The 16,289-nt window shown below is 44.1% G+C and overlaps 1 protein-coding gene across 2 annotated transcripts; it reads left to right on the top strand.

Moving 5' to 3' along the window:
• The first annotated feature begins 65 nt into the window (after window positions 1-65).
• On the top strand, window positions 66-14,610 carry SKA2 (spindle and kinetochore associated complex subunit 2). 2 transcript variants are annotated; one of them, XM_048519318.1, is made up of 5 exons: window positions 66-241; window positions 9,332-9,421; window positions 11,134-11,316; window positions 12,373-12,459; window positions 13,627-14,610. In XM_048519318.1, exons 1-4 carry the CDS (start codon window positions 209-211, stop codon window positions 12,424-12,426), a joined length of 360 nt encoding a protein of 119 aa, XP_048375275.1. In that variant the 5' UTR covers window positions 66-208; the 3' UTR covers window positions 12,427-12,459; window positions 13,627-14,610. The 2 variants fall into 2 exon arrangements, with proteins under 2 accessions (XP_048375275.1, XP_048375276.1); XM_048519319.1 differs by having other exon boundaries at window positions 83-241; window positions 11,140-11,316.
• The last annotated feature ends 1,679 nt before the right edge of the window (window positions 14,611-16,289 follow it).

Genomic DNA, 16,289 nt, shown 5'->3' with positions numbered 1-16,289 from the left:
TCTTTCCTCTCATGTTCGGGCTTTACATTTCGTATTGTCCAATACCCTCCGACATGTCTTTGAGAAGAGCCAATCAGACGGCGTTCCGAATGACAGCTGACCAGTAGGAAGGGCTGTCGCTTCTCTTTCTCGGTCTTTTACAAAGGCGGTGTCGGTTTCGGCGAATGGGAGGGGGGGCGTGTCGCTTCAGGAGCGTCAACGATTCAACATGGAGGCGGCGGTTAACAGTCTCGAGGCTATGGTGAGTGCCGGAGGCGCTGAAGCAGGGGGTAGGCCGCTGGCCTTTTTGAAAGAGGCTGAGGGGAAAGCTCCGTCCTGGCGAGGTGGAATCGACTAACGGCACAAACAGGGTGGGGGAGAGAGAAGAATGCGAAGCGCCACTCTTTGCGTGGCTTAAACCATTCTTCGCATTCGGGAGGGGGGCTGTTACATTGGGCGAGTCCACTTTCTTTCGAAGGAGGAGAGGGCCAAGAAAACGTCGAGAAATAGATGGCTTGGGGCGGTGTAATCTGTCCCAGGGGGCGTGGCTAGTCCTGTGAGGGGGTGTGGTCTGCAGCCCCCCCACCAGTCCTTTCTCTGTGGAAAGAATAGCTTCAAGCTGAAAAGACTTGGCCTGTTACACTGGTCTTTAATTCCCTCTTCTCCTGGTTTCAATGCAAGAGTCCTGTTGGAGTGCTGTGCTTTCTTTTAAAATGTGCTGGTGAAAACAAGAAGGAGGGGGTATGGAAGTTTCCTGGACCAGTCCATTGGGGGTCTGCAACCTGTGGCTCTCCAGATGTTCATGGACTACAATTCCCATCACCCCCTGCCAGTAGGGGATGGCCAATAAAGATTCTATTCTATTCTATTCTATCTGGAGAGCCACAGGTTGCAGACCCCTAGCAGCTTGGGGAGGGGTTATTATCAGCTTGTTTTATGACTCTTGTTGATTAATCTCTGCCGTGACAAAAAATGCCTCCCCCTGCTTAATGTGTGTAGGGATCTTCTCAGCGGGACTGAAATGTGGGGAAATGGTTCTCTCCAAATACCTGTCACAACTTGGAACAACTGAATGGAGGAAACAGTTGTGTGCGTCTGCTTGAGAAGAGGGCATTCTTTAAGGAGAAGCACTTGTTGCTGTGAGTTGTCTAATGCACGTCGGGTATGCAGAATCTGGCTTTTTTGAGGATCTGCTGCCGTACGTGGCTTTGGTAGTTGCATCTGTAACTAGATTCTGAAGAAACACTGCTAAAGTCGCCTTTGCTCTTTTCTCCAAAGGCCAAAGGTGAGCCCTCTGGAAGTTGTTTCTTGGAAGTGAACTGGGCATACCAATATTTAGTCAGGGTTTTTTTTTGCCCTCACTTCTCCCAGTGGGGACTTAAAATGGCTTGCATTGACCTCCTGTTTCCATTTTATCTTCACAACAGCACTGTGAGTAGGCAAGGCGAGATTATGTGACCAACTCAAGATTGCTCAGGAAGCAGGGGTTTGAACCTGGATCTCCTAGACCAGCACTCTAACTGGTGCACCACGCTGGCTCTCAATAATAATCCTGTAGCTCTCTTTTTTGAAGTGAAAGAGGCTTGCTCTGAGGAAAAACCCTTTTTCTACTGGAGCAAATTTATTTACTGCATTTATAACTTACCTTGCCTTTCTTCCCCATGGGGACCCAGAGTGGCTCAGATTGCTTTCCTCTTCCACGTGCTATCCTCACAACCATCTTGTGAAGTAGTTTAGGCCATGTGTGTTTGACTGGCCAAGGTTACCCAGCAAACTTCTATGGCAGGTTGGGATTTGAACCTCGGTTTCTCAGATTGTAATTCCACACTGTTAACCACTAAATTGCTGGTTCAGTTTAATAGAAGGGAGCTGAAGAACAGAGACCTGTGTTTTATAAATGATGAACCACTTGTGTGCTCAGCAAGACTATTGGCCTGCAATTTTCAGTGAATGGAAATAAAAAACTGGAAATGCACACAGGGTAATACTATGTAAGATATATTATTTCATGTATAGGGGTAAATACTGTGCAATGTCTGCCTGAACCAGTCTACGGTATTCTGTTCTTGTCCCAGTTTTAGTCTAGTCCACATTCTTGCCATGTGAAAGGCAGTAACAGATCATGTTTGAGCCGGTATATACCATGCTGGTATTGAAATAGGCAAAAACTACAGAAAACCTGGTTCTGGTGGGTTTTCCGGACTGTGTGGCCATGGTCTGGTGGATCTTGTTCCTAACGTTTCGCCTGCATCTATGGCTGGCATCTTCACAGGTGTATCACAGAGGGAAGTCTGTTAACACACTGTGTCACACTGTTAACAGATGAATCCGGTCGTGAAAGCCTTCGACATATACAGAAAACCTGTTTGGGCCCGTTCAGGGTGAATGAGTTAAGTGTTGATATCCTGGTCTGTCTATTTTCTGTATACGTGGATGCATTTGGGGATTGCCTGGACCAACCAATTCACATCTATTTTCACTTGAGTTGGCAAGATGTCCTACTTGCATCCTCTGCTCTGATGAAGATGACAACATGACCAGGTATCTCAGTTTATTGTCGCTGTTTAAGGGCTTTAATGGTTCATAATGTGTATTAACATATAGGAGCCTTTGGCATACTAATTCTTCATGTTTTCCTCTCATTTAGACACCTGCAAAATGTTTATGTTGAAGAAATCCTGATTTGCTTTTTTTAGGCTTCCTAGTTCTGGAAGAAGTAGATAGCTTTCTTCTGTATGTGGGTTTGTTCCAAAAGGGTAAACAATTCTTTCTTGAAATAAACTTTGCTTACACAAAACTTCCATCCCTCACGTATCCAACCTGCATGCTTTAAAATTTAGGCCTAAGCAATATATAGTGTTCCACTTTTCATTTAAGGATCAGCAGATCCCCATATATCCCAACCAAAGGCTTGGTGGCTCCCCAGATTCCACACCTTTCAGTGAAGCTGCAGCGGGATATAGAACTGTCATTCCATGGAGTCATCTCAGATTTTCATTTTTCCATTAAGGCACATACGGAGAGCAAGCAAGCCATGTGTTTTTGGGACTGGAGTTCAGAACTGCTAGTTTTCAGGAGTTCAGAACTGCTAGTTAAGACGTTGCCCTCACTTAGGAATATGCTGAGTGTCTTAAATAATCTTGATTTGGAATAAAGAATGAAAAGAACACCAGGCCTATCAGAGTGCTACATTTAGTTGTTAGTGAGTCTGTCATAACAATTTACCTAGTCAACTTACCCTGAGCTGCAAGCAAAATCTGGAGCTGCTCCAGATTTTCATACTGTGAAACCATAATAAAACATGAAATGGACTTCTGAATATTGCAGATTTGGAGTTCCTATACAGTGTCCTTCACAGAGAAAGTTAAGGGGGATTGGCGTTCTATGTCCATGTAGATATCCAAGGCAGAAGTTCTTTGTTTCAGGTTACTGTTGGAAGAGCTGGGCTGCTGTCTCACATCCCTCTATTCTTTTGCCTTTAAAGTTTATGTATCTTGGAGATGAATCTTGTGTGAATGAGAGCTGGTGTTATCTATTCCCCCTTAAATTGGAGGCCTGAAATTAGCTTCTTTACAAATTGCATTTGTTGGGTTTATTCTCATTATATAAACATTTTGCAATCATTTGCTTTGGAATTATCTGGGTTTTTTTTCTTTCTGAGCGTTGGTGGTGTTGAGCCCAAGAATGTTCTTCTGACCTTGTTTAGTTCTGCTACTTTCTGGATGGCGAGAAGTGTCTGTCCACTGCCCTTTTTGTGTTGTGCTACTCGCAAACCTGCACAAAAAGCAGTGCAATGTTAAAAGGGCATTGGCCAGCAGTGTTGTTCGCCTCACTGCATTTTTCGGAATGGCCTTGCCCGATCAGCTAAAATACAACCAGAAAGGGAGTATGCTATTTTGCTGGAGTGCCTGTTAGCGAGTGATGTGTTCATGACTAGAAGAGGGGCAGAGCATGGTTTATATAGATGGGTGACATGTATGCAATTCAGTTCTTCTTAAGAAGCCTAAAGATTTTTCTGGTTTAGCAATGTGAAATGTGTGAAATATAACTTAGTTGTAACTTATATAACTTAGTTAGTTAGTTATCCCTTCGGGGATAGGGCGGTATACTAAATTTAATAAATAATAATAATTTAATAATGATATAAAATATACTATTAATTATAAAACCACAAGTTCCCATTCATAAAATTTAAGTATGCATTCTTTTTATAAGCAAAATTGCCATTATTACCCAATACTGAGAGCGAAAATTGCAAAATTCTGCACTCTGCTCCTTAAACAGGCATATCTAATTTTTTGCCACAAGAGGACTATTAAACTTATAATAGTTAGTTGATTAAGGTTGTTCCTACCTAGTATACTACCTAATGTTAATTTATTATTCTTACTACGACAAGATTATACATGCAGATCTGTTTAATATAATCAGTTCTAAAATGTATTACTATTGTTATTGCTATAGTTGTGATGTTTGTTCATGTTTGTTTTTGTCTTTTAACTTTATTTCCTTTTTCTGTAACTTTTTGTTGATAAAATAAAAATTATATGAAAAAAATTGCCATCAGAGAGGTCCAAACAATTGAAATTAGAAAGTATATTTTGCAGTAAGCAAAAGTGTTGCTTGAACAGAAAGGTTCCTATACAGCGGGAATACTGAGATTTTTAGCTATGCAGTAAACCTGCTAGCATTGCAAGCACTTGGGTTCTTGAATAAAGCAATAGACAAATTATGGCATATTAATTTTTTGGAGGCCACGTTAAACAATAAACATATCCTTGAAAGTATGTTGCCTGCAACATATGTAAGAGATATTATTATCTTATTATGGAGTTTGCCTTGCATAACATTCTCATTCCAAAAGAAGAAATGTTTCAGAGGAATTTTGTTTCTGTACTCCCCCAAATCCCCTTGATTTTCTGTTGTTAAAACTGAAAGTGCTCATTTTTTCAGAGTCTCTAGAGTGGGCATATATCAACTGGAATGTTGCCTGTGATCTCCGTGACCAAAAGCTCCAGTGTGTTTGCATGTGCATTTCATCCTAATGCTCATACAGCAGCCACCCAAATAATCCCACAAGTTGCCAACCTTCAAATCTGTTGCTCATTTGGATGCCATCATGTACCACAAGGTGCCACATTAGCACTTCAGAAGCTTAAACAAGAATCTGTTCTACCAATCAGTAAAAGCTTCCCAGCCTGGTCACTTGCAGGTCATTTTTGCTTGCTGCTGGACAGCAGGTGGGTGGCTATTTTCAGGCCAGACAAGTGGGTGCATGACACACCCAGGAAGCAAAAATGTGGGCTTTCATTGTGTGTCTGCATGCTATGCTAGCTTGGAATCTGTTGCTAGGAATGGGCTTCTTTAAGTCTCCTGCATAGCCTTCTCTTTAAAATGAGCTCTTGAACCAGACCACCCAACTCTGGCTGAGGGGAATTTAAGGGACAAGCCAAAGCTAAGGCAAGATTATTATTTATTTGAACATTTCTGTCTTCCCTTTCCTCTTGGTTGAAGACAGGTTAGTTTAAGATTAAGGTCAAGAAGGCTTTCACTCTCTTTGCTTACTGAAAAATTGAATTATTCAAGAGCTTTTCTACTCAGGCAAGAGAGTTGCATTTTATTAAGTGATTCACACAGTTACTTGGATAAATTATTAGGGGCTCTGGTCCATATTTCCATATTTAGCTTACTGAAACTAGGATCCCCCTATGTAATTTTGCATTATTTAATGTTTCATGTTAAGACGTCACTTCCGTTTTTAGATTTCTGATTGGCTCTACAACCCTAATCCTGTTGCATTGTTTATTGAGTACCTCAAGTTTATTGAGTACCCCAAGTGTCGATTGTATTGACTTGCTGTGCTTTGAGTCCGTGAGAAACGTAGACTGTAAATGACATTAATAAATAAACACAGCATGGGTCCCCAACCTTTTTGAGTATGTGGATAACTTGGGAATTCTGACACTGGGTGGGGGTACAGCTGCAAAGAGGCTGCCATAAGAGGTGGAGCTATAAATGGGATGTGCAAGGGAGAAGGGAGTAATTTAAGAAGTGCCCTGGAGAAGTGGAATGAGAGAGAATAAAACCAGTAATGTGGCAACTACTGCTGAAACATTGTTTTATTCTTTACAGCCAGTCATACGTTTAAGTGAGCAAAAGCCAGTGGTGAGATCCAAAAATTTTAGTAACAGGTTCCCTCGCCAGCCCCCCTCGGCAAAGGGGGCAGAGGCGTACCTAGGCAAACCTGAGCCCTGGGCAAAACCTGAGTTGGATGCCCCGGCAGCCACCCCACCACGACCCCCCAATTTTTTTTTTTGCACCAGGTCATTTCTAAATCATCATCACATTATAGAAAATGCCCCAACTCACAAATTTGAACACAGCAATGGTGAAACATACAGGTTCTTTGATAGAGACTGGTGAGATAAAAGGTACGAAAGGCTGAGAATCCATGAATTGCAGTACCTGAAAGGGATTAACCCAGTTCAGGGAGTTACATTATTAGTCGCAATTGCCATATGGAACCTTCACATTCAAAGGCAGGATGCCTCTCGGGGAGGCGAGGGCGTGGAGATGGGAAAGCGGACCCAATTAGTAACCCCCTCTCGGCACACACAAATAATTAGTAACCCACTCTTGGGAACTCTGGTGAGAACCTGCTGGATCCCACCTCTGGCAAAAGCCCCACCTGGTCCCACCCACTTTCTGGGAACATTTGGTGGGCTCCTGGAAATGTTTTAGCAGGTGTCATAGTGCTCACTGGCATCACATAGGGGACCCTGGCAATCGGCTGCGAGAGGAGTTTCAAATGGACTGATGGCAGGAGGCATGGGGATTTCCCACCCCTGGAACTTCTGGTTTTCTTTTGGGAGGCGGGATGGGGAATTGACTGTACTGACCAAAGCTTCTTTCTTGTTCGTACTGGAGTTGACCTCTGTAGAAGCAACTCTTTGCTGACGGGTGCTCTGACTTCATTGCACTACTGTTCCTTCCAGCTAGCAGTGCAATAGTATTGTCAAAGCACCTGCAAGCAAAATCTGCAGCAATTCTCTTCGGTCTTTTATCAGCTTCTGCAAAACCTACGCAAGTGGATCTGTCTGAGGGCAGGCTGCCCTAGGTCAGTTACTAGAACAACAAGATGTTGGGAAGAAGTCTAATCAGTTCTATTCAGTATCCTTCTCGAGTCTGTTCAATAGGGCTTATTCCTGGAAAAGTGTTTTAGAACTGCTCTGTTAATTGATAACTATTGTGAACTAAATGCCATGTTGTTCAAACAGATCTGCCAGCTGATAGGTGGTCAGTGCACACAAACTCTGTTTTGGTGGCAAAGCCTGTGTGTCCTTAAGTGGCTCCTGACAGCAGGGAGGTACAGCTTCTGTATGTTTTGCCCTGCTTCTTTAACAGGTTCTTTTGCTCTCTTTGCTCCTGACCTGCTGGCAGGAAAAATGGAGAGAAGCTTGTAACAGCTATTGGGAGCAAAGAGTGAACAAGAGGACCGCTGATGGAGTGGAGCAGGAGGTATAGTGGCTCCATTCTCCTTGCCCACCCTGTTTTTGTCTCAAGGTATAGTACACCTTGAGTATTAAGCAAACCACAAGTTGGCCATCGTCAGTATCTTTGGGCTCATGGCACTTTCTTAATTCTCCACTGAGTCTTCAATGCGCCCAAGTCAGGACAGTGTACGTCTTCTCTAACCACTTCCAGTCCCATTCAGTTTTAATCAATCAAAAATATTTGCTTGCTTGTTCAAAAATATCTGTTGGTGAGGTTGTAAGCAGTAGATTCCGCAGTTCAATGTTACATGACTATTTTATTATTCTTGGTACTTGTCTGTAATGCTAAGCCTGAGCTTGTGTGGCAAGTAACTTGGAAGCTCTTTGTTGCTGGGTAGTCTTTATGATGGAACATGACTGCATGGTGGGGTAGCAGTTTTGGCAACAAAATTCTCTTCTACCTCTTGAATTGCCGCCTGGAGAATTTAGTAGTCCCTGGGAATGCAGAAGGTAGCTGTGTGTGCTAAGTACCACCAAGTCATTTCTGAATCACGGCAACCCTATTAATTAATGTAGCTAAAAGGCAGCTATTCCCTGCCCTAAACGATTTTTTTTCTGTGAAGAGATTAAATTGAACAATTTTTAATTTAAAAAAGTTAATGGATTTTTATTCACCCAGGCCGTTTCCGCACGGGCAATTCATGGCGGCCTGGAGACTGTAAAAACACCGTCTCCAGGCCGCCATTCGCACGGGGGGCGCAGCTGCAACGCAGCCGCGCCGCCCTCGCGCCGCCCGCCCAGCCTGAAGCCAGCGTTTCCCCAGAGCGCTTCCCAGCGCTCTTTTTGGGGAAACGCCGCCGTGAAGCCGCTGCCGAGCGAACGGCAGCAACTTCACGCCCGCCCTTCCCATCCGGCACTTAATTTGTCCCGGGCCTCCGGCGCGTCGGCCGAAGGCCTGCAGGGACACGCCCTCTGCCCTGCGCCGCTGGAGCAGGCGCCAGCAGGGCTAGGGGGCGTGTCCCCGGAGCACCTCAGCGGCGCGCCGGTAAAGGCCTGGGACATGCCGGGTCGGGCCGGGTGCCAAGGCGCTCCGCATGGCGCCGGCTGCCCGGCTGTTCCTGTGGACCGGTCCATGTGGGACGGTCCTTAGGCGTCGTTAGTCGGCGTCATAAACGCCGACCCGGCACGGCCCCAGATAGAGACCATTTTTTTGGTTTTCATGAACCTTAGACTTACTTAACTGGTCAGTACCTCTGTTGTGGGGCTATGAAGATCCTCTGAATAATACAGTTGTGCCCAATGATATCTACTCCAATACAGAGCTTGGATTGATTGAATGAGAGCATAGTTACCTGGATGAGCCACTTGGAGGTCTGAATAAGTCTGTTTCTCTGGGCTTTCTGGGTGTAAGAGCAAGGCACCTCCAGTTGTAATGTGCACAGGTAGTGTGCGCTGGCTTAGGGAAACTTAGGGAAAACTCTGAAATAGGTGTTTAGAACATATGTACCTGGTGGCTGGGCATGTAGCACTCCTAACAAGCCTTCTTATGTGTAGATTACTTCATGCCAGTTTTGGCAGTAGGATCTCCTTTCAAGTATGGCTTTGATTCTCAGACCGTTGATCTCATTTTTCTGAATTGTTTCAGTAGATTCTCGGAACCTAACAGACCAGGTTGTTTCTTGCAGAGTCATCTGAAGTTTGTACTGATTGCTGTTGTGTGGTCAAATATCCATTGAGTGTGTGTTTAAGTTAATTGCTCTTCTTCCCAGTGCTGTAGAGTTGCGTGAGGATGAGCGGTAGTCACGCTCTCTTTTTAAATGTACAGAGTGGGATCTGATCGATCGTTTTGGGTGTTCTAGTTCCAGGTGGCTGAATCGGATCTGGACAACATTCAGAGTGTGTTGGAATATGAAACGATGAAAGGGATTCCTGGCGAATTGTCTCAAGAGGTACTGTTCTCAGACTTAACACTTTTTAACTGTACTAAATGTGCACTGGCTTTTAAATACTGCAGCTGGGCTAACTGGAGCTCATTTTTTGCAATTTGACAAGAAAGAATATGATATTGCTGATAGCTAGAGGTACGCATGTTCCAGTTGTCAGTTTAACCTTCTCCCTTTACCTCTTCTCCAAAAGAATCCGGAGATCTGTTGAGTGAGGCTTCTTAAAAAGCCTTAGCTGCTGCACAGAACAGCAGCCCCCATGGTTTTGTGGGGAGGGAGCTTAAATATGCTTGTTGGATAGAAGAATGCCTTCATTTAGCAAACACCATCTGTATGAGAACAGGTTTCAGCAGGTAGGTCTGATCGTAAGAGGCCCTGGTACACACAGCATACATAATTTGTGGTGGGTGGGGGGACCCGATTCAGCTGTGCAGTAGAAACATGACAGAGCAGATAAAATACTCCTTTACAAAGTGTTCAATTGATTGGTGTCACCCAGATGCCTTTTTGAAAAAGATTATAAGAAGTCATGGTGGACAGGTAGATCAGTGGCTATCAGCTATGATGGCTAACTGAAATCTCCATAGAGTAAGTATATCTTTGAATACCAGTTATTGGGTGGGAGGGGGGCAACAGCAAACAGCAGCTTTGGCCTCTGCCCTTGCTTGTGGACCTTATGAGGTTTCTGTTGGCTACTGCAGGAAGCAGGATGTTGTGCTACATGGGCCTTTTGTGTAATCCAGAAGGGACTCTTGTGCTGTTTACTTAATGGGTAGACCTTCATGCATACAGAGACTGAGCTCCTGCCTAGCCTTTTCCATCTGTTTCTCTATATGCTGGGAGGTTTTAATATGGTACCGTGTTTCTCCGAAAATAAGTCTTATATTAATTTTTGCTCCCAAAGATGCTCCAGGTCTTATTTTCAGAGGATGTCTTATTTTTCCACGAAGAAGAATTCAGGTGCTCTGGTGTTCTGTTCGGCGGGCATGCTTACAAACAAAAACTTTGCTACGTCTTACTTTCGGGGGAGGCCTTATATTTAGCACTTCGGCAAAAACTCTACTATGTCTTATTTTCAGGGGATGTCTTATTTTCGGAGAAACAGGGTAGGAGGAGCATTCACCTGGAACCTGAAACGATACAGCTGCATCACAGGCATTTGTTTGTCCGTTGGTGGCCGACTGTGGTATGCCTATAACTATTTAGTGAAGTTGGCTGCCCGTGTTGTCTTTGCCAGTGATGTTGATTCTTTATTTCTTTTTATACCTGATCAGAATTATAGAGAAGGGGAGAGCAATGCAGCTAACTAAGGGGGTCACCTGTTCTGTCCTTGGCAGAGTCTGTAATTCGCCATGTCAGTGCTACTCCAAATCTGAATGTGCTCCCATAGACACTCTGGTTCGTGCCAAGGAGCACTTGAATGAAATACAATTGAAATTAGCATATGTCAGTTTAGCCTTTTGCCCTGACTTGGATGGCCCAGGCCAGCCTGATGTTGTCAGATCTCAGAGGCTAAGCAGGGTCAGTCCTGGTTAGTAGTTGGATAGGAGACCACCAAGGAATTCCAGGGTTGCAACACAGAGACAGGCAATGGCAAACTGCCTCTGTTCATCTTGTGCCTCGAAAACCCCATATGATTGCTATAAGTCAGTTATAACTTGACAGTGCTTTCGACCATTGGTTTTAGACTCTCAAATATATATACTTCTTTGCTTCTGTACCAGGAAAATCCTCTGGCTCTCATCCAGCAGCTGTCGGTAATGAAGTCGCGTTACAGAACGTTGTGTGAGTGGCTAGACAGGATTTCCGCAGAGCAGCAGGAGTCGATGCGTTCCATCAGTGCGACCCTCAATAAAACACTGAGGCTAGTTCAGAAGATACAGCAGCATGCCGGGATTGAGGTAGTGCTTCTTGGTATATTTCATTTTGTATCTTTTTACCCTGAGCTGCTTACAGACATCTGAAACACATATAAATACAAATCTTCCTTGGGGAAGGGGATTCTCCACTGGATCCAGCCATAGTAGCCCCTTGGTGATAGCTGCAGGAGTAAGGCCTCTCAGTGAGATCTGGGTATGATGGATGATTCTGAGCCTCCCACAGTTGGCCTGAGCCATTAATTTATTTGTGGAATCTCTGCACTGATTCTCCAGCAAATCCTGCTCAAAGCAGTTAAACATACAATTTAAACATCACAATACAATAGAGCTCAGAGCAAATAATGAAATCATAGGAAGTCTTCAGAATTTTCATATGGTTTTTGAAGGAATACTTGAGAGCTGTATTTCCCCTTGTTTGCCCCCACAAAACTGCCAAATGTCTTCCAGTGGCAACAGCAATGATGGAAGATGGGGGGGCTGAGTTGTGCCGCCCCCTGTTGAACTTCCATTGCATTACCAAGGGTGAAACTTGGCAGTCCTGACAACATACATCTGAGTTCCACCCAACAGTTACAGATTGGTTCCCCACCCGGGGATATGACAATTCATACCCCATGAAAACATTCTCATTGGACACAGTGTGTAACAGACTTCCCTCTGTGATACACCTCTGAAGATGTCAGCCGCAGATGCAGGCGGAACGTTAGGAACAAGATCCACCAGATCACGGCCACACAGCCCGGAAAATCCACCACAACCAGTTGAATCTAGCTGTGAAAGCTTTCGACAATACATACATCTGGGACTTTGCGTGTTCCTTTCATGAGATTTATGAGGGAGTTTTCTGTAAGAGCACCAGCCTGCTTGATTGTTGTTGCCAGTCTTGCATAGCAGTCTGAAACCTCAGGGGAACACTATGGGGCTCAGTCCATGCTGGGCCACATCAACCTGGGCCAGCACCAGGACAAACCTCATTGTGTGCTTCAGATATAACCTTAAATATTTTGCAAAGCATTGAGTTTCCATGGCGGTTGTGACGTTCCACAAGACTTATAACCTGAATTCTTTTCTCCCTAGACCTTGCCTCTATCTGAAGAGCAGCAGCTTGCAATGCAGCAGTTAAAATGCTAAGCGTTTCAAAAGACAGACGCTCTGTCAAAACAGGTAACTTGGACCTCAGAAATAGCATCTTGACCACGTTCTGAAAATGTTTTCACCTGATGAAAAGGCAACTGCCAGTTCGTATGTTTGCTGGGGAGCCCTATAACGTTATGAAGACATGACGCACATGTGTAAATAGGTTGTGGCTACCAGTATGTGCTGCTTATGGTGTTTACTCAGTTTGCTAGTGTCTCTTGGTGTCCCTTCTTGAGTTTGTTGTGCTCAGCACTGGGTGGATTCCGTGCAGAAAAGTCTATATCCTAATTTTGCAGCCTACAGAAATTAAGCAAATATGCAGCACTGTACATCTCATTCGCTCGTCCATTGCGGGTCAGTCACTTTTACCTTCTGCACCAGATCCCAGATTCTGCTTGCAATTCAGGCTAGGTAAATTTCCTCTCCGGCTGGCACCATGGCTCACTGTTCTAGGGCACATCATAATGTCTAGCAATCTCCTTTGTCACATTTTGACCAAACATTTGTTTGATCAACATGAAGGTAGGCATGAAGGTAGTCATCGTGCGCCCTGTTGGTCTTTCCATAAACACTTATGACAGGCCCCAACATGGTGTCCGCTAAGACCTTTTCTGGTGCCCACTAAGTGTTTTTAGAAAGTGGGTAGGTGCTAGGTATGGCTGCTGCCCGACTAGACTTCTGATTGGCTGTCGGGATTAAAATAATATTGTTTCTGTGGTACCTGCCACTACAGTGTTTGTCTTTGTTCCCTTGCTTTTCTTTCTAGAATATTTTAAAGTTTGCCTCTCTTCTCCCCTGCACTTGGGCCTCCTCTGTGTGTGTGACTGTGCCTCCTGCAGTAGTCATTTTGAGTTTGTTCCCACCACTCTGATTCAGAATTCCAAAGGTGTCCACATGGTCATAAAGGTGGGACCCCTGACTTAATGAATTCCAGTGGCAGAAATAGCAGGCTGGAGGCTCTTGCCACGGCCCTCTGAATGTTTCATAGATGAGCCCTGCTTGTTTTTGAAATATTCAGCTAAATGATGGTTTTGCAAATATTGAACAAGTCCAATAGAAACAGGGCATACAAATCAAATTCTAAGCTTCTGATGCTTTCCAACAGCTTACTTGAAGTGCAGGATATTTTTTTCTTCTGAGACAGAAATATATGGAGTTTCTAATATGTGTCAACTTAATTTTTTTTTCTCTTAGAAATGTCTGAAAGAATAACAAATCCACTGATTCCGGAAGAACCTGGCTGGATTTTAAGCAGCCAGAAAAGATTGTGATGCTTTCAGATTTGCACATGTTGATCTTTGGTATCCAGCTTTTCTGTACATAGTTCCAAAACTCTTTGCTGGCAGCGAAGATCGCTGCGGTGTAAGTTAATACGTGCCTGTCATCGTGATATTGTGTAACGTTTTGAAAATGGGTAACTCTCAAACTGGTGATATTTTTATGTTGGAAGCTGTTACAGACATTTTCCAATAGTGGTAATCTGCTGCATCATGATGATGTGAACTCCAAGTTGCATGTGTACATAATTTATTTTGCAAGTCTTATTTCATGCCTTAAAATGGATTAAGTCAGAAAAAATGGCTCTTCTTTTTGAATTACTAGCTCCATGGTAGGATCTTCTGCTTGATCAGTGGAAATAAGTTGTGGTTTGACAGCTTTGACTGTTTCATGGTTTTGCTTCCACTTGTGACAGATTCCATATGGCCCACGTTCTAGAGTTTCATGAATAGAAGCAATTTGGAGCTGGGCTTGGTGAGTTGCACTTAAATCAGCCAATATATTTATAGACTACCTTGCCCACATCTTTGTTGCTGTAAAATAATGACATGTGTTAAACACTACACATCCTCAGAAATGACAAGATGGGACATGCCCTAAAATAAAGCTTCCCTTAGCAGTAAAAGATCACACAAACATTTTTTTAAAAGCTTTTCTTTTTTCCCTACAATGGTTCATTCAAACAAACATGAATTTTACCTGCTTCTACCAGTGTCATCCAAGTCATAGCTTGTGAACTCAAGGAAAAAATGAAACGGTTATGACTTTCAAATTTTTATAGTGCCAGTTAAGGCAGACATGCAAAACACTTTTTAAAAAGTTTCTTAAAGATTATAGAAGGTTAGAACTGGTATCTTTCCATTGGTATGTGAGAATAAAAGGCTGATTCTTACTACTTAATAATGTTTCTCACATGGTTGTTTGCTCCTTCAGATCCCATCGCCCCTAACATAACATTCTGAGGGGTAAAATGGTCTTCTCTTCTGTTTTGTGCCAGCAGAAAAGTTGCTGGATCCAATACATGGTGCTTCTGTCGTTCATGTACTTTAATTTTGACTGACTCCCTTTTAGCCTTTTTTTTTGCGCACTACTGAACCTCTGCAGTTGGCTGCAGCTCTCATATGCCCTAATCTATTTGTGGATTGTACAAGTGAGACACTAGCCTATTATGCACCAAGTGTCTGCTCTGTGGCAAGATTTCTTGTGCAGAAGTATTTTCCCAAGCCCTGATTTCAATTTCCATTCTCCCTGCACCACACGGCACCACTTTAAGCGCAACTTTAATTTTGTTCACTGCCAGAGCAGGGCAGATTTGCCTGTCAGCCCATCTTTACCCCAGACATCTTACCTCTGCCCACGACCTTCCCGCTTTCATGGACACTTCTCTTTTTCCTCCTTTTCCGATTTGTTATTGCTACAATATCAATATAACTGCAATTTATAGGACTTTGACAAAGCCCTTTATCTTGCAGCTACTGGGGGTGATGAGATCTGTGCCTTTAAGGGTAACTTGGTGGGCGGAGTTATGAGAACCAAGAAAAGCAGAGGCTCCTCCAAGCAGCTGCTGGACAGACAGTGAATGGTTGCACACATGTAAACAGAGAAATGTGAGGAGACGACACCACAGCCCCACTATGCAGCTAAGAGCTCCAGTGTAAGGGTTCCATGCATAATGGGCCCTAATGTCTGAGTCTGCTGTTGGTAAACTTACAGCTCAATCCAGAGCACTGAGGCAGCACTACACTGGTGCTGCTGAAAAGCCCTCCATTGTCAGTGTCCCAGCAAGCAAAGCCGGGGTGGAAGCCAACTAAGATCGAAACGCCCATTATGCCCATGGGAGGCATTTTGCACTGTGGCAGACTATTGTGGAGGGCTACCGTGGCCACCAGCCACCTGTTGAGGTAAGTGCTCTGGAGAGGGCAAATCTGCCAGCGTACGGCCCCGCCGTACCCACAACTCCTCCCTCCCCCTCAATTGGGCCGTTAGTCCTGCAGCTTGGAAGATTTTTTTCTCTAAAAGTGAAGTTCTAGACAAGTTATGGAGCAATGTTTGGAAGACGCTTCTCATGATTCAGAGTTACTCCATTTGCATCTTAATTGTCAGGGAACAGCTTCCTGGTTCTTTAGTGCATTGAGTCAGAGGTGGGATCCAGCAGGTTCTCACCAGTTCCCGAGAGTGGGTTACTAATTATTTGTGTGTGCCGAGAGGGGGTTACTAATTGGGTCCGCTTTTCCGTCTCCACGCCCTCGCCTCCCCGAGAGGCATCCTGCCTTTGAACGTGAAGGTTCCATATAGCAATTGCGACTCATAATGTCACTCCCTGAACTAGGTTAATCCCTTTCAGGTACTGCAATTCATTGATTCTCAGCCTTTCGTACCTTTTATCTCACCAGTCTCTATCAAAGAACCTGCGTGTTTCACCATTGCTGTGTTCAGATTTGTGAGTTGGGGCATTTTCTATAATGTGATGATGATTTAGAAATGACCTGGTGCAAAAAATTTTGGGGGGGTTGTGGTGGGGTGGCTGCCCATGGGGGGGCATCCAACGCAGGTTTTGCCCAGGGCTCAGGTTTGCCTAT

Source organism: Sphaerodactylus townsendi, linkage group LG16, assembly GCF_021028975.2.
Source record: "Sphaerodactylus townsendi isolate TG3544 linkage group LG16, MPM_Stown_v2.3, whole genome shotgun sequence".
In the NCBI taxonomy this organism is placed as follows: Eukaryota; Metazoa; Chordata; class Lepidosauria; order Squamata; family Sphaerodactylidae; genus Sphaerodactylus; species Sphaerodactylus townsendi.
The sequence above is the reverse complement of the archived record's forward strand: the minus strand, read 5'-3'. Positions and strand labels throughout refer to the sequence as shown.

What these genes read in the sequence shown, in the direction of transcription:
- SKA2 (XM_048519318.1), top strand. Translation starts at nt 209, where the DNA reads ATGGAGGCGGCGGTTAACAGTCTCGAGGCTATG. An exon ending in CTGGCGAATTGTCTCAAGAG is followed by an intron (nt 9,422 to 11,133) that starts GTACTGTTCTCA and finishes TCTTTGCTTCTG; the next exon opens with TACCAGGAAAATCCTCTGGC. An exon ending in AGCAGCATGCCGGGATTGAG is followed by an intron (nt 11,317 to 12,372) that starts GTAGTGCTTCTT and finishes TTTTCTCCCTAG; the next exon opens with ACCTTGCCTCTATCTGAAGA.